The sequence below is a fragment of the Misgurnus anguillicaudatus genome, chromosome 3 (assembly GCF_027580225.2).
Source record: "Misgurnus anguillicaudatus chromosome 3, ASM2758022v2, whole genome shotgun sequence".
NCBI classification, from domain to species: domain Eukaryota; kingdom Metazoa; phylum Chordata; class Actinopteri; order Cypriniformes; family Cobitidae; genus Misgurnus; species Misgurnus anguillicaudatus.
The window spans coordinates 43,041,348-43,062,949 of NC_073339.2; the positions used below are offsets into that span (position 1 = coordinate 43,041,348).

General features: G+C 37.6%; 1 protein-coding gene across 1 annotated transcript in view; it reads right to left on the minus strand.

Moving 5' to 3' along the window:
• Positions 1–21,286, minus strand: part of LOC129445034 (receptor tyrosine-protein kinase erbB-4) — a 200,894-nt gene extending 179,608 nt beyond the window's left edge. Inside the window, 1 exon segment of the mRNA XM_055206118.2 lies at positions 20,932–21,286. Within this exon segment, the coding sequence (XP_055062093.2) occupies positions 20,932–21,010 (79 nt within the window). The 5' untranslated portion in view covers positions 21,011–21,286.
• Positions 21,287–21,602: the final 316 nt, after the last annotated feature.

Below are 21,602 nucleotides of genomic sequence, written 5' to 3' on the forward strand. Positions count from 1 at the left end.
ATCGAATCATTTTCGCATTGGAATTGTGTTCGATGGATCAGCAAAAACCGCATCACTGGCGGAGAAAACCGTATTGGATCGAATCGTTTTCGGATCGGATATGTGTTTGATGCATCAGCAAAAATCGCATCGCTTACGGAGAAAAACGAATTGGATCAAATTATTTTCGCATCGGAATTGTGTTTGATGGATCAGCAAAAATCGCATCCCTGGCGGAGAAAATCGAATTGGATCGAATCATTTTCGCATCGGAATTGTGTTTGAAAGATCAGCAAAAACCGCATCTCTGGTGGAGAAAATCATATTGGATCGAACCTTTTTTGGATCGGATATGTGTTTGATGCCTTAGCAAAATTCGCATCGCTGGTGGAGAAAACCGAATTGGATCGAATTGTTTTTGCATCGGATATGTGTTTGATGCATCACCAAAAATCGCATTGCTGCTGGAGAAAACCGAATTGTATTGAATCGTTTTCGCATCGGATATGTGTTTGATGCATCAGCAAAAATCGCATCCCAGGCGGAGAAAATCATTTGTATCGAATCGTAATGAACTGTCAGATTTACAGCCCTATGAATCACTATAATATTCAACTAGATTATACATTTACTTTTACAGTAAAATATTGTTTCTGTAAGTTAAAAATACAAGTCACCGAAATATCTACGGTGAAAAACAGTAAAACGACAAGCCCACAATTCTGCATGAACCTTCACATTTTATGATACTTCAGTTAAATAATCATGTTTACTCTTATATTTTATATCATTAACATACATTAGGGGGTTTATGTTAACACTGTTGTTTAATTCATGTTTAGCATTATTTTCTGTTTTCCATATTTTTACGGTGGTTTTCTGGCAACCACAGCTGCCAGTTTTATAACATATAAACTACAGATTTCTTACAGTGTGCTTTGCTTTGAAAATTATTATCATTCAAATTATCAACTTTAACATTAATATGTGTCAGTGATGTTATTTTTTGTAATTGAAACATGATTTTACCACCATATTGTTGTCTAACAATGTAATAATAACATGGTGCATCCGTGTTGGTATTGACTGAAAAACTTTTCTCTCTATTTTTTAATAGGTTATACCCCTCTCGACTACCTGAGGAAAAGAATAAATGTTAAACAGAAGTTTAGATAGACTGAGGAAATGAAATGTAGCCGAGGAAATCAGTCGCCCAGACACAAGACTGTGGATGCGGTACCACTACCGCAAAAATGAATGCGTTGTTTACTACAAACTCAGCGTGAATGGAACCATTTATCACCAGCCGAATGAAACGAGGAAGAGATGAAAAGAATACGAAAACAACAGGGAAGGTACGAGAACAGATGAAGGTTGATACCACCAGCGCCAACGATAAAAGCGGTAGCTGGAGACAAAACAAATGTGTTACTGAAACGCAAACGTCTGAGAAATGCTCCGTGTTTGAGAAACTTGAGGCCCTTGTTGTTTGTTAAGACACCTGCAAAGACAAATTTCTTTAGGGAAGTGAAGTAAACTTGCTTTGTTGTCATAGATAAGTAATTGGGCTACGGTTGGACGGCCCGATGTTCTTGAGGATGCGATGATGAAGGGATGGGTCACAGTGGGGGCGTGCGGATGGCAGCATCGCTTTCATCTTTGACCCACCAAAGCGCGTGTTTGCACAAAAACAGCCTTTGCTTGGCCATTAGGTGCAGCTGAGACAGATAAATGTGTAGGATGACGGAGAGAGCGTGTCGGCGTGTTTCAATGAAACCACAGAGCCTCCATTATTGCAACCATAAATCCTGATTCCGATCTGTGCGCGCACGGAAACGTTCAGCGCTCCCGTCATCGTCCCATCTATAGAGCTCAGCTGTATGATAACTTCCAAATATGACGTGATACCTTATAGTGCATTATGAGCATTTCTCCAAACATGTGTGACTGCTCTTGAGTAATGTTTTTTAATATATAGCATCCGTACCAGTGGAAATTGTGCCATTTGTCTTCTAAAACTTAGTTGGATGTTTAAGTTTATAGCAAATGTAATATTTCAGCGGGAAAAGTATTAGGGGGGTGGGGGTGATAAAGTTGAAAGTATAAAGAAGCTGTGTGGCTCCAGCACAAAACCCTCCATAGTATATTTAACAAACATTAACCTTTTCATCCTAAAATACAATACTTATGATGTCATCCAAAAAAAGAATGTTCTTTACATTTCGTAGAAAACAATAAATTGCAAAAAAAAAAAAGATTCTAAAATCTTCTTTAGATTAGAGTAAACATGTGTTTTAAGTCAATTTTATGAATTACAAATAGATACAAATCCATAAAACTCAAATTATGTTTTCATGAAACAAAATGCATAAACTGAAGCACAAGAAAACACGAGGAGCTCAGATGCAAAAGCCTCTAAATGGCACTTTCGTCAAAAATTAGATAATGATATTAAAGTGATAGTTCACTCAAAAATAAAAATAATGTCATTAATGACTCACCCTCATGTCCCTCCAAACTCGCAAGACCTCCGTTCATCCCCAGAACACAGCCCAAGATCTTCCATATCTAGTCCGAGAGCTTGTTGACCCCTCACCGAAAATCCACGCACGGTACACTGTCCATGTCCAGAAAGGCAACAAAAACATCATCAAAGTAGTCCATGTGACATCAGTGTGTCAGCCAGAATGTGCCGAAGCATCGAAAATACATTTTGGTCCAAAAATAAAAAAAAACTTTATTCAGCATTGTCTTCTCCTCCGCATCTGTTGCGAAGTGCATGCGCGAGACTAAAGTCACGTGACTGCAGTGATGCGGATGACGTGTTATCTGGTGCGCCCCAGCTGTTTTTTTTTTTCGTGTGCCGGGCTTCGTTTACAGGGGAGACGCACGCTGTAAGTTTGAAAAAAAAACTTTGCAAACATGTCTGAGGATAATACGTCATCTGCAGTCACGTGACTTTAGGCACATGGGCTTCACAATTCTGAATAAAGTCGTAATTTTTGCTATTTTTGGACCAAAATGTATTTTCGATGCTTCAACAAATTCTAACTGACCCATTGATGTCGCATGGACTACTTTGATGATGTTTTATTACCTTTCAGGACATGGACAGTATACCGTACATAGATTTTCAATGAAGGGTCAACAAGCTCTCGGACTAAATATAAAACATCTTAAACTGTGTTCTGAGGATGAATGGATGTCTTGCGAGTTTGGAGCGACATGAGGGTGAGTCATTAATGACATTATTTTCATTTTTGGGTGAACTATCCCTTTAATCAAATTCCCTCGGCACGTTTTATACCTTCATCAAATTCACTTAATCCCAGCCTCAGGCCATTCAGAAATATTGGTTTGTTGGCATAATCCATAATGAGTCTGATAATTGCTCATTTACAAGAAAACATGTCAGACACACTTGGAAATGTTGTTGGAGACACGTAGTGCCCATGTTACCTGAAAAACTAACAAAAGCAAGAGATTCATAAAACAGAGTCTGTTATAACGTTATCAAGTTAGACGTCAGCACTGAGGAGGAACAGAGCTTTAGTACCATACCGGTGTTTGAGCTCAAGTAAAAAAGATTAAAGTATTTCCCAGCAAGTGTTGAGCCGAGATTTAAGAGCTCCTGGGCAACATGCAGGTTAATGGGCAACTCATCCAGGTGGGAGGGCGAACCAGAACAGAATAATAAGAAGATATCTCTCTCCATCTTACTCTAAGTACCATCACAACATGACAGTCAATACTAAGGACTAGAATTCAGAGAATTAATCTTTACGGAAGTAGATGACAGCCATCATAGTAAAGTACTTCGGCACTACTATGATTCAGTGATGGTATCAGATGGCAATGCACGGTACTGTTTGATAACCATATTCATATACTACTGTATGTGGTAAAGAGGTACTGCTATATTTCCCAAAGGATACCATGATTCAGTGCTCGAATTGAAACAAGTCTTATGGGGGGTCCCTACCATGACATAGCAGCAAACCCCAAAATGGCAACACATTACTACCTTTAAACACAAATGTATGATGTACTATTTTTGTATAAAGGCTGGAAACTAATTTATGAATTATTTCAAAATATAAAGTGTGACTAGATAGGACGTTAATGTCTTAGGGTAGTGGTGTTTAAGTTGAGTGCAGGATAGCCTACATTAGGTTGGGCAAGTTGCTTTCTTTATTAGTCACTTAGTAGACTCATTCATTTGACCATTTTACTCATCAGCTTCATTCAATAAAAAACCTGTTCAAATTATTTGAACTGACACCAGTTTATTAGGCAAGTGATAAGAAAGACATTACTGAGGTAACGCTGATGCTTCCCTTACATAGAGATCATTATTTTCAATATTTTTGGTCAAAATGTAATTACTTATGTGGCCATGACTTAGGGACCCCCCTAAGTATAATTTTAACTTTTTATAGGAGGTCCCTAATGCCTTATGGGGGGTCCTGGATCCCCCCAGCCCCCCCTCAATTCGAGCACTTATGATGATAGTGTTAAAGAAAAATGTTTGATAGTAACAGGTCACATATCCTACGATATCCTTTGTACTATGCTACGATTACAGTATCAAACACTGCACAAATACTATATGAGTCAGTGGTCTCCAACATGGTGCCTGCGCAGAGACTGTGAGGTGATCGCCAAAGCAAATCCTATTAATAGTCTCAATTGTAATATTTATTTATTACATATTTTTTATATTAGCTCAGCTTTTTTATGTATGTTAACATTTGAAACAATGATAAAACATAACAACAAGTAAAATAAAATAAGACTTTTTACACCAGGGGTCTCATTTATAAAGCGTGTGTACGCACAAAACGAGTCTGGAAACGTGCGTACACCATTTGCCATGCAATGGTTGTGATTTATAAAAAACAAACTTGACGTGAAAACTGTCTCAAAAGCGTTTCGGAGGGCATTTAAACTGGGTCATAGCTATCCAATCACAGAAAATGCATGAAAGGACCAAGTGTTAAAAACGCTCTTATTGTGGGTTAACACCAGACGCGAGTTTAACGATTTGCGCAAGTGGACAACATACAAAGTCAATGCAAAGATACGATCAGGGGTCTCATTTATAAAATGCTGCATAGAAACCATCCTACATTTGATCTTACGATCATTTCTCAAAAATGCGTACGTGTGATTCATAAACCGAACTTTCGCAAAGAAAATGTGCGTACCCCGTATTTATAAATCGCAAATGATCTTGAACTTGTGTGCAGACCTCTGCCTTTAGTTTAAACGATGCCTAATTAATGTCATAGACATATAAAAGAGCGCTGTTTAAACCCAATTTTGAGCAGCAAGAATGGCTTATATTGTTGAAAACCTGCAGCAATTGGACAAGCAAAAGTCTGTACGTCTGCTCAGACCCTGATGTGGCGCTAAGCACTTTTCCACGTCAAAGACCGTTTTTATAAATATGGACTTAGCCGTAGATTTTTGCGTACGCACACTTTACGGTCAAATCTGTGCGTATGCATGCTTTATAAATGAGCCCCAAGATGCGTCCTCGCGTGGGGCAATGCAAATGACGCAATATGGGTGGCGCGTTTACAGCAAAAACACGCGCTATTCGCCTCAAACGCGTCTTCAAAAATATTTAACTTGATTGAAAAATTTGCATGACACGAAGTTAAATCCTGTGAGTAATGTATAGCGAGTAACACAATGCCCCGCGTTTGGTGTGTATGTAGCATTAGATATCAGAATTAGCAATCCGGTCTTTCATGAAATCTATTTTACAAAGTGCCGATTTTGTATAAACCCGTAGGATGTGAATTGCACAAAATGTATGGTTTTAAGAAATGAAGAATAATGCAAGAATGTAGCCCAACCCTTAACCTCGCCTCTAAAGCAAAATGCAGTAAAAAGTACGAATAAGATTCATATGAATTAGCCATCTAGTAAAATAAGTTGTCATGAGATTGTATTGGCACTGGTATCCATTACTGCATCGACAAACTGCGCAAGCATTAATTTTCCCATGGTGAGGTATTTTTTTTTTAATAAACTCCCTTTTGCATGGTAGCATGGTTAAAACTTCAAGGCGAACTTGATTTAACTGTCAGGTTTATGAGCCAGACTAAAAGTGATGGTGTGGGGAAACATCACGGTAACTTTAGCAGTAAAAATATATGGATATGCTTGCTGTGATCTGGCCATCGGAGACAGCCTCGTTTTTAGGGTCTTTTAATTGGGCCCTTTGTTTAATTGTCCCCACGTTGAATGTTCCTGTGATGAAAACACGCTAGTGCTTGTTTACTCTTATTGAAACGAGCAGTCTTGTCTCTCAGCGGACTGTGCAATTAGCCGACGCCGGACCAATTAGGAGCTGAGCTAATGCTCATGGCATTAAACACAGTACGCGGCCATCCGATTAGAGTTAATACCCAGACATGGATGGTACGCAAACACAAGTCATATCTGTGTCGCATTTCAGAGCAAGCTCGATCGCATACTAATTTCCATAAACATTAAGCTCAAAAAGGAAAAAATCCTATTGGAGAGAACTAAGATGTGATTGACTTTCAGAAATGTAGCTAAAGTTGTAACTCTCTATATCGCCATCTCTGTTTGAAATGTAACATTGCAGGTACTTATGGAGTTTTTTTCTTGCGTAGATTCAAGTAAAGTCAAGTAAAGTCAAATTCATTACCGGTGAAGTCGCATCTGACAGCTCAAAATATAAATCATTATTATAAGCTTACGGATGTGAACCAGTGCAAGGTAAGGACAGAGTTTTCAACACTGATTTTTATGTACTTTAATTATATTTTAAATGCTAGATTCTGTTTGGTTCTGTCAATGGGTGTATAGGTGCAAAGGAACAATCCTTCCTAAAATGCATTAAACTTTTGTTTACAAAGACGTGAAACTCACAAATTCATAAGACTGCAACGTTTTAGCAATGCTGACGAAACACTACCGCATTTTTAAACTGCAAGCTTTAACAAATAATAAAGAGTATGTTGTCACAGAGAGAGAGAGAGATCAGCAATTTGATTCATGGTAATGAAGTGGAAGAGATGCCAAAATAATGTGAAAAAACATTAAAAGGTTTTACAACAGGGGTCTCCATTCCTGTCCCTGAAGCGCTACTGTCCTGCTGGGTTTCACTCCAACACTAAACAAACACTTCAGGATTAAAAGCAGACAGATGTGTTAAAACAAACAAGTCTCATTATTATACGGCTGGAGTGAAACATGTGCTCTTCAGGAACAGATTCATGACTTTCAGTTTACAGTAAGTGGCGATACGTAATGCAGAACTAATAAAAAGTGAAGCATAAGGGTGTCATTTAATGATGCCTATAGACATAGATCATTTTAAGCCTTGGGCATATTAGATACTTCACCAAAAATACATTTCATTTGCCTTGCATCAGCAGAAAAGATCAATACAGTGCTTAAGAAACTTATTAGACCATCAACCAATGTAAGGTTTATGCCACAGCTGCCCTAAACTAACAGTATTGGTGATTAGCAAAATAATTTTCTGTAATGGTTAATCCCCCTTTAGTCACAGTAGTATTTACTACATACTAAAATATATTTATTGTTGCTATCCATTCAATTTCACATTTTACAAGAAATAGTAAAGCACTATTTTTTATTCATATGCTTAATTATAGTTATTTGCAATCCTTAATAGAAAAAAATAAGTTTTAATGGATGAATTTTAGGCTTAATTTATTTCTGACTTCTGACATTGAATGTGCTGTGTGTGATAAAATGCTGGATGATCTTTGAAACAAATACAGTGCTATAATAAGTTTGGATAACTTATTATTCACTACATGTTCGTGTTGTTTACATTATATGCACTTATGCATCAATTACCAACAAAACGCAGACATTTGATGCAGATTACCGCCTGCGACTCGATACAAGCAAAGCTCTGCTGGTACCACGAATAAACAAACTATAACCATTGTTTCCATAAGGCTGGCTTACTTGGAAAGTTGAACAAGGCTTTCTTATCTTTATATCGAAAAACACAGAGTCTTGATATAAAAACGAAGCAGTGGCGGCGCCAGGGAGGAGCTAGGTGGTGCTGTAGCTCCGGCTATAATATCCATAGCACCCGCCCAGCACCCCCAAGAAATGTCTGTAATTTTTTATATTTATATTTTAATGTCTTGTTTGAATAGTGTTTTCATATTGTTAAAAAGGGGAGTTAAATAATAATTTAAAAACATATTTAGCTAAAATATCATGACGCCAAAACATGTGATCTTCTTTGGCCAATGGGTGCAGCGCTCGGTGAACTTTTGACCTTAACGCACGGCAGTTTGTTTTTGAAAGCGAGTTTAGGTTTACATTGGCAGGCTTATGTATGTTGTTTCTATAGCCCTTGTGTTAAGTACTTTTACATAGTCGTGGAACAAGTATAGGCTAGTTAATGCGGGCGTGTACGCGTGTATAAAGGGTGGTCCGATGCGACCTCCTTAATGAAACGCCCCAAAATGTAAAGCACCTTCTCTTAAGTGTTGAGCATCCCCATAGCACCTGCATCAGAAAATCTCTGGAGCCGCCACTGAAACAAAGCTGTCACGTGCAGTGATGCCTGTGACAATGCTTATGAGCATCCTTGTTCTCACTCTGATTGACATGTGGGCGTGCTTTTCCGGGGGAGGAATCTGGGGTCACTGATATGTAACGAGTACCCATGTTCAAAAAAAAACTTTCTGAAACTTGTAGGAAATAGGAGGCGAGAGTTTGGCCCAGAAATACTCTGTCACACATCATACTCTGACTGCTTTTTTGACACTTTGCATTTGTTTAGCATGAGGATTTTAACTCTTTAACTGTGTTAATATCAGAATGCATGAAATAGCTTTACCCCCCCCCAAAAAACAACAACAACAAAAAAAAACGTTAAGCCATGTCTTCAATACCTTTTGATGGTATATGAAAACCTCTACAGCTTAAAGTGCCCATATTATGAAAAACTCAAATTTTCTGGGTTTTGGGGTGTTATTTTGTGTCTCTGATGCTTCCACACGCATACAAACTTGGAAAAAAATCCATCCATGCTGTTTTGAGTGAGATACAGGTTTCTGAATGTCCCCTGCCTTGAGTCTCAGATTGCGCGAGTTCAAACTCAGCTCCGTTGTGACGTAACTAGCTGTTTCGTCACATTCAGTTTGAATTTTCCCGCCCACCACCCCACTCGCAGGTCTCCACCCACCAGGGAGCTAGAGAGAGCACACAGAGCAGAGTCAGTCACTTCGCTGATACCCTCTGTGCTGTTATCATGTCGCACGGAAATAACAGCGCTATTTGGATATTATGGATTATACTCCCGCCTACTTTTAAAAACAAAGTTTAAACGCGTGTTTATTTAAACTTAAAATGTGATCTCTGTTACAATGCAAATTTTCCTCAGATTGTAGGCGATAAGACGTTCATGCGAAATCTGATGTAAACAACAGACTATGCACTTAGCTTTCACGGATTTTACGCATTTGTGGACAAAAATGGTAATTGAATGTATTTTATTGGACTTTCATGGATTATTCACACATCTGAAACAGACTGGATTCGATTCGCGATCGCTATATCAACACAAAAGGTAAGAAGTCACGTTATATTTTGCATGTTGTCATCTTCTGTCACAAAATACTACATTTATGAGCATCTGTATCTCAAAACAGAGATCATACATTGATGCTAATGCCGTAAAGTATACCTTTTAAATGTATATGTTATTGTTTGTAGACAGTACGCTATATAGATATTTTTTGCAGGCTAGATAGTTTGCAGCGTGGTTTCGAAAGTTAAAAAAATAGTTAACGGCTCTATTTTACAATTCTACATGAACTAAGTAATAGTGCTTTGCCAAACTAACCGAGACCGGGCCTTACCGACCTGGCTTTTCTGACGAGGCCAATGTACCCCCGAATCTCTTGTAACTTTACGGTCCGGACCTCCCGCTAGCTTCTAGCAGTTAGCACGCGGCCCACAAGCTGTATACATCCCCCGCCGGGTCTAAATTTCTGTCATTTGTGAAAATAATGTGTTTGAAAATGTTTTATAACGGGCATATGTTAGCATTGTCCAGGGAAAATGAGTGTATTGTTGAAACTGCTACATCACAATTTACTCTGGAATCATTATGTGTCATGATGAGTTTCTTCTCCTACAGTGTATTTATTAGTGATACTTTTCTGCTTGATTTGTCTGTTGGCAACATTATCCGTTAACAATAATATATAAAAATAATAACACAGTATGGCCTGTACCACTCACGATACCACTGAGCACGTGCATGGGCACATGACGTTAGTAGTGGGGCGTGATCAAAGGAGCAGCAGCTGATAAATATTTAATGACTAGCTCAAAACGGCACAACCTGAAATGCACTGATACAGAGGCTACTAGAGATGGGTAACAATCTTTTCCTACAAGCTATTTCGAGCAAAAACTTTTGAAACATGGTTTATGGAACTCATACACCTATTTAACTTGTGAAAAAGCAGTCATAATATGGGCACTTTAACACAAATAAATAATTTTACATAAAAATACAGTCACGTTATCTTCTTTGGTGTCAACATGACAAAGCTCCAAAAGACATTCATCCATCATTAAATAATCCAAATGCTCTGTCATATAATTATTTCACTTGATTGAATTTTGCTATTTTTTTGTCTCCTTTATTAATTTCAGATTAAATGCATTTTAAACAATATGTTTATTTACATGCATATTTATATCGGAGCCTTATAAACGTCTTAGTTCATTTCCTCGGACGCTTGACACACGGAACAGTCCGAGCTCAGACTGTGTCATTCGTGTGTGCGCGAGTGTAATGGAGGACAGCATTCGTGTCATTTATCAAACCAGTCTGGAGCGGGGCTGATGAATTGAACATCCCATCTAGCTGGACACATTCATTTCACAAAGAACAGCTCTTTTGCCAGCAAGTGTGACAGACGCAACAGACTAAGACTCGGCTGAGCTCACAGCGGGCACGGCAGAGACCACATATGGCATTAGACTTTGGCGTGCCGTTGAGACCCTTAATCGCTTTAGGATTCATTGTGTAATTGGGATTTGTGTTAATTGACTGGCACCGTAAGAATATAGGGATGAAAAAACCACCATGGCTCATAACCGAGTGTGTGATGCCAAAAAAAATGGCCAAATCAAGGATGTCATTCTACAACAGAGCAGTGGCTGCTTATTTATTCCTAAGCCTTGTACTGAAGTATTTTTTCTATTCATTTTCTTCATATGGAAGTCAAATTTCTCAATTTCAAAGTTTAAAGCCGAGAACACAGCGAATCAACTCTGTAAAGTAATAAAAGATTTGTTGGTTCAACTTAAAAAGTAAGTTACCTGTTTGCATTCAAATTTTGAGTTAATTCAACTTGAAAATATTAGTTAACTCAAAAATTGTGTAAAAAAAAATAATTTCAGGCAACCAGGAAACTTATTAAAAAGTAATTTAAAAAGTTAAAAAGTTTTTTACAGTGTTCATAAAATACATAAAATATAATCCAATGATGCATTGGAAATAATGTAATTATATAAACAGTACAATAATGGAATTGCATTGGCTTATTGTTATTATTAAACATGGATTGTATATTTTAAATATCCTAAAAAAAAATAGGTATAAACAGCTCAGTTGGTATTGCATTGTGCTAACATTGCAAAAGTCATGAGTTCGATCCCCAACGAACAGACATGCTGACATAAACTATGTAATGCACTGAAAGTCGCTTTGGATAAAAGTGTCTGCCGGAGGCATAAATGTAAATCTATTTCTCTTTAGAGAAGATTGATTTTTTCCTAATGGAAATCTACTGTTGTGCTCTATAGGGAAAATATTCTCTACTTAATTATGTCTCAATCTATACAATAAATGCGAAGAGGTGTTCCTGTGTGTGTATTAAAATGTAATTCTACGTTCTTATCTCGCACACATACTTAAAAGGATTTGCTTGCGCGAGCGAGTTGTAGATAACAGATTGTTTAATTCTGGTGCGCTAAAAGGTTTTGTTAAAATGCCGAAGGGTCCCAGGTGGGGTAGCGGAACTGGACTGTCCTGATGAGCAATCTGTCCAATCAGACGCCATATTGCCAGCGCTGCCCGTAATGAGCAGCCAACATGTGTTGTCATGCAAATGAGCAAATGTCCTCGCCGCACATCTCAACTCATTTCCCTTTCTGATCTCCGGCTAATTTAACTAATTAGAGACGGCGGTTTTAATGTGGACTGTTCTTCTGTGTTTACAAGACCTTTTATTACACCTGCACTGTAACACACATATAGATGGTGAACATTTTAGTAAAGAAGTTTGAGATAAATAGGGTAAATAAAAAAAGTGCAGGTCAAATCTGACCCCAAAATCAAGAGATAAAAAATATTGATTAAGAGACAATCACACTATTTGAACACCATGAAGATTTTTTTGTGCATTACAGTGATGAAATTTCAGGTGGAATTACATTTAAGTGGATCAAAAAAGTAAAAAGTTGTCCTAAGACAAGAATGGGAATTGTTAATATAAAAGGTTTTGATCCACTTCAAATGTTAAATAGTGTATTTTGCTAAACTCAAAAATCTTGGCCCTACGTGATGGGGCCAAGTACTCCTAAATTTACTTTCTCTATTTATATGTGTGTTCCTGTAGCACCCCAAAAGTTTGTGGGTTCGATCCCTAAAACATGCATGATAAAATGTTTAATGTAATGCACTTTAAGTAGCTTTGGATAAAACTATGTGAACACTGTATTAAATTAAAAGTTGACTTAACTTTTTTAAAGCAACTTGCTGCACAACTTTTGGGTGATGTAGTTCACCTAACTCAATTTACTAAGTTATGTCACATCCTCTCAACTTAAAACAACAAGTTGAACCAACTTAAACTGATTGGCAATAAGCAAATTCCTGAGTTTTTATATATATATATATATATATATATATATATACACTCACCTAAAGGATTATTAGGAACACCTGTTCAATTTCTCATTAATGCAATGGTGTAATGGTATGGGGGATTTTTTCTTGGCACACTTTAGGCCCCTCAGTGCCAATTGGGCATCGTTTAAATGCCACGGCCTACCTGAGCATTGTTTCTGACCATGTCCATCCCTTTATGACCACCATGTACCCATCCTCTGATGACTACTTCCAGCAGAATAATGCACCATGTCACAAAGCTTGAATCATTTCCAACTGGTTTCTTGAACATGACAATGAGTTCACTGTACTAAAATGGCCCCCAAAGTCACCAGATCTCAACCCAATAGAGCATCTTTGGGATGTGGTGGAACGAGAGCTTCGTGCCCTGGATGTGCATCCCACAAATCTCCATCAACTGCAAGATGCTATCCTATCAATATGGGCCAACATTTCTAAAGAATGCTTTTAGCACCTTGTTGAATCGATGCCACGTTGAATTAAGGCAGTTCTGAAGGCGAAAGGGGGTCAAACACAGTATTAATATGGTGTTCTTAATAATCCTTTAGGTGAGTGTATATATATATATATATATATATATATATATATATATACAGCTGCGGAAAAAAGACCACGTCAAGATTATTTTCAGTTTTTCTGATTTTATGGAATAACCTAGATTTTTAATCACATCTTTAATGTGTCCTTGTCTTTTACATTGCGGTTGGGTAACTTTATGTTGCTCATCATGAGGTATGTGGCACTACAGTGCCAAACATGTTTAATTAATGTTAATATGTTAATGCACTACATGCAGGCATAAATTAAACACTGAAACAACCGCTGTCCTTTTCATTTCATGAAACTTTTTCATCAGACCTCCAAAATCTCTTTATACTGTAGCCTATATATCCCAGTGACAAAAAAGCCCAAATATTGTTTTCCACCCCTCAGCGCTGCTCACATCTACTGTAACAGCTGGAAACATCAATCCGAGAAAACACACAATGCATATAATCAAAACAAACTATTATCATAATTAGCATTGTCACATAAAGAATACACTACTTGGGGAACAAATGTCAGACTGCAACCACAACTCCTGCTAACATTTCACCATTGAATAGATTACCATATTAATTATTAAATGTTCACATGAAGGTGGTTGCCAGGATGTTACTATTTGGTTATTATGGTTTTGGTAGGTTTAGTGTTTTTTAGCCTGTTGCTATGCAGTTGCCAGTGTGTAATTAGTGTTTGATAGTTGTGTTGTAACATAAACAGGCCGAATCTTAATTTAATCTCACAAGCATCAGATATGCAAAACCATATGCAGGTATTTTCATATACATAAAACGTAAATGTGCATAATACAACATTGATATAATGCACAGTCCATTTTCAGCAGCTACATGCAACTCTTATCGTTACAAGAAGCGGTTATTCCAGAGGGGTAAAACAATTAAAGGCGGGGTGCATGATCTCTAAAAGCCAATGTTGACATTTGAAATCACCTAAACAAACACGCCCCTACCCCAACACAGGGCGTCAAGGGGGGGCATTCGCGGGCCGTGCCCCCCCAAACAGGTTGTTGTGCCCCCCTACACAGTTTTTGATTAATTTAATATATATCAAGAATAATTAAAATAAATTAAACATTGAATGTTTCATGACTTTTAATGTAATCAAATGAGGAAAATATAGTTGATATATGTTTTCTTTAATAAAAATAGACCAGTTTCTATGATTGGTTGTATTGCCGGGTCTCATGCGTCATTAGGCTTTAGCGTATTTGTGACTTGATACTAGCAACGTGTTTTTTCGCGGCATTTTATGGATCGTGCAAAATATGGATATTAGAACATTTAGAAAGAACCAGCACCACCTGCTCCATCTGACTTCATGCAAACACCGATTGGCTCAAACTCGGAGATTAGAGGTCGAGGTGGAATTTTCCAATCTACAGGACACTGTTTTAAGGAAGTTTATTGTTCGCACACACCGGCTTCAGCTTTTTTAAAGGTAAGTTAGCATTGTTTTAATTTACGTAAGCTTAAATGTGAAGTGTGGCTATCGACCGTTAACAGCAATGCGACGTGATTATGGTAAAGCGGCTTTCATAACGGCTTTTACTTAGCGCAGCCCAGCGCACATCGCGTCCTAAGAAACCCATTCATTTCAATGGCTTGCGCCGCGCGTGGGCGGTTTGTTGTTGCGTCGAGCAAAGCGCGAGCGCAGCGACAGTCTGTAACAAGCCTGTAATGAGTGACAGTCTGTAACAGTTGTATAAGTGTGTGCTTGCACTGTATTTGTTGTTTTAATGCGTTGTTTTTGCAAGTTATTGTTGCTAATTGCGTGCCCCCCGTTGGAAGCCGTGTGCCCCCCTGTCAGTTATGGTCTGGCGCCGGCTCTGCCCCAATAGCATCTGGACCTTCTTTTGATAGACCTGCCCCACACATATGCAAACCAGGCAACGATGTTGGTTAGTAGACACGCCCCTTACTGCTGATTGGCTACAAGTGTGTTTTGGCCGACTTCATTTTCCAAAGCGTTTTTCAAAAATCATGCACCCCGCCTTAAGAGGTTTCCAATGACTCTCTGGCCAGCTATAAATAGACAATAAAGAGTTAAAGTAGAGTTTAAAGAGAGTTAGTGTTCGGAGGCTCGGATAATCCACACTGAATCTGTGTAGAGTTTTCATTGGATCTGCACACTGTAAAATACCTTCTGAAACAGTATTTGTGTCATACATTTACATAAAAACAATAAGATGTTTATTTAGTTTATTTTCCTAACACATTGCAAAAATTGATTTCTCATTTAAGGTGTGTCTAAAAAGGTTATGCATAAAAAATTAAATTAAACTAAAATAAATACTCCAAAATCTAACAAATATCGGAATAACTAATTCTTGATACCTTATAATGTTTGCAAATTTTGCTGAATTTAATCCAGACACGATGTTAAAAACAACTGAATACTCTATTACATATTAACTAAACTACAAAATCAATAATGCATTAACTAAATGATTTATATTAATGGTTGAGTGATGAGTCGAACTTTGTGAATGATAGCTGTCTGTGGAGATTTCTGATGAATTGCATGGCTCTGATGTTTTACTGTATATGCTGACATGTGCCGAGTAAGTGGCCTGGTCCAGACTGATAAAACTTTAATTGATGGCCACCGTACCGACACCTGAACGACCAAATGAAACGGTGCCAACATCTGCCACTAAACACCAAGCTGTTTAGAAACCTGACATGATATTAGGAGACAAGAAACGACCTGAAGGATTAAACACTTCACTCTTGCCTGTAGCAACTTCAGTATAAAACTATTTGCTTTCTTCTTTCCAAAAAAAAGTACAAGTAATAGACTTTCTGTTAGTCAGAGTTAATAACATATAAAACCAAGCCTGTGATGTTGCATATGTTGTTAACATATGGCAGTCTACAGAAAATTTGGTTGGACTTTCGGTTGAACAGTCTGTATCTTTTATCAAATGCAACATTAACTCTAATGAAGTCTTTTGTCTGCATTATAATATAAAATTTCAGTGTTCGCCAAACAGTCCACTTTATATTCTCTCAGACAAAACGTTCTCCTCTCTGACTAACACAAGCAATGAATCATGGAGGTATCCACTCTGCTAAGACGAACATAAAGCGAAGATGATGCTTTCTGTAAGGTCCTTTTGAAGAACTAGTAATCCAAGGTGACACCCCATCACCCAAACAGTTTTATGAAGCTTTAAACTGAAAGGACCAGCAATGATATTTCTATAGGACTGCAAGGTAACATATACCCTCTATCTCCCCTAACAAAAAACAAAAACAAAAAAAAACACTGAGGTCATGACAGACACAAGGAGGCCCAGAGATGTTGAAGATTACAGTTGTCTTTAACTTTCACCCTTTCTCTCTCTTTGTCTCTTTTCTCCTTCAGTTTACTAAGCACCTCTTTCTCTCTCTGATCCAACAAATTTTTATTTTTTAGGGTCGCTGACGCAAAATGAAGATCTTGAGATGACAAATTGTTTCCTACCTGCATTGCATACCACTCATTTATAGTAAACAGTTACAATAAACTCTCTTACCCTTCTGAAGCATGCTGAACTTTTTATTGGGTCACAACCCCAAAATGAGTCACATGTCTGAGACAATCCAGGAAAAACAGGCAACAATAATAAAAGTCAAACATTCTAATGCTATCTCATTGCAATTCGTACGCATTTTACAAGGTTGTTAATTCGTACCACCACATTTTATGTTGGTTTTTGTAAGATTTGCTTTGCCCCCGTGACGTTGGGGTTAGGGCACGGTTAGGGGTGGGATTTTGCTGTTGTTTTTTATGATAATTGTACGTTTCGATTCACATCGTACGAAATTGTACAAATTAGCCAACTCGTAAAATATGTACAAATTCTCGTGAGATCAGGCTGAAGATTCATATAATTTTGCATAGCAAATATATATTTCCTCACATCTTTGTTAAAGGGCACCTATTTCATTGCTAAAAACAACGTTATTTTGTGTATTTGGTATAATATAATGTGTTCGTGTGGTTTATGGTAAAAAAAAGAAACACATTATTTTACACATACAACTAAAAAAAATATTGATTCAATTTATTATTTTTTTTAAGGTAAGTGGTTGCAATCAATTTATTTAAGCTACATTTATATATATATATATATATATATATATATATATATATATATATATATATATATATATATATATATATATATATATATATATATATATGGGTATCTTTTTTTTTTAAACAATTATTTAAAAATAAATATTATTTCATTTTTAATAAATACATATTTTTTCCGTACATTTTAGTAGCTCCAGATTTCACCCTCTTCCTGAAATGCATGGATTTGAAAAGCGATGTTTCCCTGATTGGCCAGCTAATCTGTATGTTGTAATTTGCCTGAATACCTCTGATGTCAGCTGGAAATGTGACGCTCCTTACCATCTTTGAAGATTTTGTTGCTAACAGGAGTTAACTTACAGGCTTTGAGTCCAAGTATGAGGAATTATGATAATGTTGATCTTGGCTACATCACCAATACCAGGAAGTAAACTGTTGCCTACAATCCGTGTGTTTGTTGTAGTCCAAGAAAAGAGATTTACGGAGACGCTAACTCGCATCATCATTTACTTTGGGGTACCTTTTGCATCATTAACATGTACTAATACACTTACACACCAAAGGAAATTTTAAAACGTGAATCGACAATAGGTGCTCTTTAAGTATTTTCGCATTGCTAGACACATTTTAAACACATTCATATTTGTATGAAAAACTGCTTTGTTGTCTGTGTTTCCTCACATCATATGAAGCAATGACCAACCACCAACTCAGAGCGAAGTATAAACTAAAGCTAAACATAACTTTCAAAGCTATTAACAAATACGATGAGGTTTGTTTTGGTAGCTGTCATGACTTAACTTTGAATCACTAGCCTCTATAACGCATCACATTTCCATTTCCATTTCAACCGAACCAAACAGTCACAAGAAGATTGAAGATTGACTGAAGGACAGTCGAGTGTCAGGACTGTGAAGAGGGACGATGGGACAGAGGACGTCCCACCACCCACTGACAGAAACCAGCAGGCGTTTGTTTTCTGGGACGAATTTCAAGTGGTGAAGAAAACAAACTCTCGAGCCAGTGAAAAGAAAATTTCTCTGGCTCATCCGTGGGTTTCCTAAACCGTTATAGATTATAATTAGATGAATCACTATTCTTTAGTATAATAGTTTAATAATCATTCTTTTTAGTATAAGTACTGTAATCATTTATAAGAATGAGAAGCAAACAGAAATTGCATGGCTGTACTTTTATGACTGTAGTTGCTTATCTGCATTATTAATTTAATAATAGAGTATAGTTAGCCACATTACAATGTGCCAACAAACACATTAAAAAAAGCTTTTGGGTAAAATCAGTCAGTCAGTGGCCGTGGGTGAGGGTTTATCAGTGTGACATCACATTAACAACAGTAGAGTGTTTGTGTTCACACACTGCCAACACATATGTATATCCAAACACCTTGTGAAAGTCGATTTTGCATAATATATTCTCTTTAATACATAAAGAAAGCATATGTGTAAATACAATACAAAATGCCTCTCTGTTGTATTGCAAGACACATGAGCTACAAGTGTCATTTAACGTTATGACTCAATGACAGATACATTACTAATCAAAAGATTAAACTTGGCTGGAATAGCAAACGTTTCCTGCTCATAAAACACATTCTTGTCTAGACATCATATCAATGACGAGTGTAATTACCGAGAGATTCATCAGGGCTCTCAAATGGAGTTTAATCCGATCTGACGCTGAGTAATAATCTGAATGCATTCCAAAGTCAATATCCTTTAGAACTTAAATGTCACATCTCAGGCTGGGTCAGATGCTGTGTCATTCATCTCCAGACACAGCAAACACTTAAAAGATACATATAAATATAAAAGGAAAAATATATGAATAGCTGAATCATTTCTCATTACAGCCTACATTCAACCTGATCAGACAAATGGTCAAAAATGGTCTCTAGATGTCACTGGGGTTAGTACCTCATATTGGTACATATTGGTATCAAATGTATACATATCTGTACCTAAAATATATATTGGGAACTTTTTAGTTATTTCAGAGCCCACTATAAACAGCACTGTGACCAAGGGCCCGATCTTTAAAAAAGTATGAAAGAAATTCTATTCAAAATATACAGAACATATTTTTTCATTCATCAATGTACTCATATGCTGACCACTTATCAACATCAAAAACAATAGATCAAGTGTTCCTTTCTGCTCACATGTTGATCATGCTTGGCATCACAACATTCACTCTTTGTTTAAATATCAGTGTTTTCTCAACAAGGGGTCCGGGGCCCATAGGGAACCTCAGCAAACTTCCAAGCGAGCCTCAATATGACTTAAAAAAATCCTGGTCCTGGTCCTGCTCAAGTACCCCCTCATAGAAAGTTTTAGATGTCTCCTTTCCTCCAGAATGGTTAACGTGTCTCCCTAACAAGCTGATGAGTTAAATCAGGTGTTTAAATTGAGGAGACATCTGACATTCTGGGAGGGGTACTCGAGGACAATGAGTGTATAAACACTGATGTATTAAGGCAAAAGCAACAATAAAATGAGCTAGCCAACTCAATGTCAAAGTTATTCCTCAGTGTACGCATACACTTTCTAATTATGAATCATTTATTGGATAGAAATTCTCACTAGGGCCAGGGCCTTTAAATATTATTGTGAAGTAAAAAAAAAGGTTGAGATGCATTGCTTATATCATGCCTCACCCCATTTCTCCTTGTCCATGCACTGCATAACAAAACTTAATTCATGCACCGCCAACGCCGGGTTCACTTCTCACAGTGGCTCTGCAGAAATATGCTGAGCAGCTATTTGAGCGCAGCGTAGGGGTCCGATGCGCGATGCCAAACGCGCAGGAAATGCGCGTTCCGTTGAGCGCGCACTCGCTCTGCGCTCCACCAAGTTCCGTTACGCGCACTGGCACATTAAAATAGACCGAATACAGACACGAAGGTCGGAAAGCTCGTACAGTTATTGTACAGTAGCAAACCACTGGTTATGACTTTGCTTCGTGTTACGGCATGATGATTTGAATTAAAACAGAAACAAAACACATGTAGGGTACTGGTATGTCTGGATAACTAACTTGCCAATATATCACAAAGCAAGCACTGGATGAAACATACTGTTGGATGCATTAGATCTCTCTATTATGCTGCATAGACCGCTAAAGAAATGAAATGATGCAACGTCTACTCATTTCTTTATAATAAAGCTAAGATATAAACTGCACCCGCATCACACGGCATAATCTTTCAATCGGTAATCGTTTACATACAGTAGTACAGTAAAGTGCGCGTTAACAGCAGCGCGCGCCGGTGAAGTGCGCAGCTCTCCAAACAACCTTTACGCACGGGTGCTGTCACTCACCTGACTGCGCGGCGCTCATCTTAAGCACATCGATCGTGAAGACCAAGCAGCAGCAGAGAAGAAAACAAGTCGGCCACATGTCTGCTTAATTTAAGAAGTTATATCTCCACACATTAACATGTTCAATAGAGAAAATCCAGACATTCACAGTCCAGCGTGTGCTTCTTCGGTGCGCGCTCTCACGTCTCCGTTTCGGAGCACATCATCCTGTAATAATAAACACTTGTTCGTATTGCTTTTGTGCTGTTTTCGTTTCGAAAGTGTCTTGTGCCCGATTATACGGATCGAGGGACTTGTAACCATTTCATCACCTCGATGAATTCACCACGCAACTTCAGATTGAAAGCAAGACACGCCCCCAGCGCGCTTTGTACCGCCCTTCATTGGTATGAATGGACAAAGAATCAACATTCGCCACGCCCACATACGACAGCTTTGCATATACGCCTGCTTCCACACACTTGCAAAGAAAGATGGGTTTCAAAAGTAAACATTTGGTGCATCCTGGGTGGGTACTTTTTAAAAACATCTATCTTACATTTACTATGCAAAGTACATCTTTAAAATTTGAGTATAGAAATAATAAAAATCCATACATTCACTTAAATATCTTACATTTGTTTACATTTTATGCATTTGGCACGATTCAAAAGCGGTTTCAGTACAGTCAA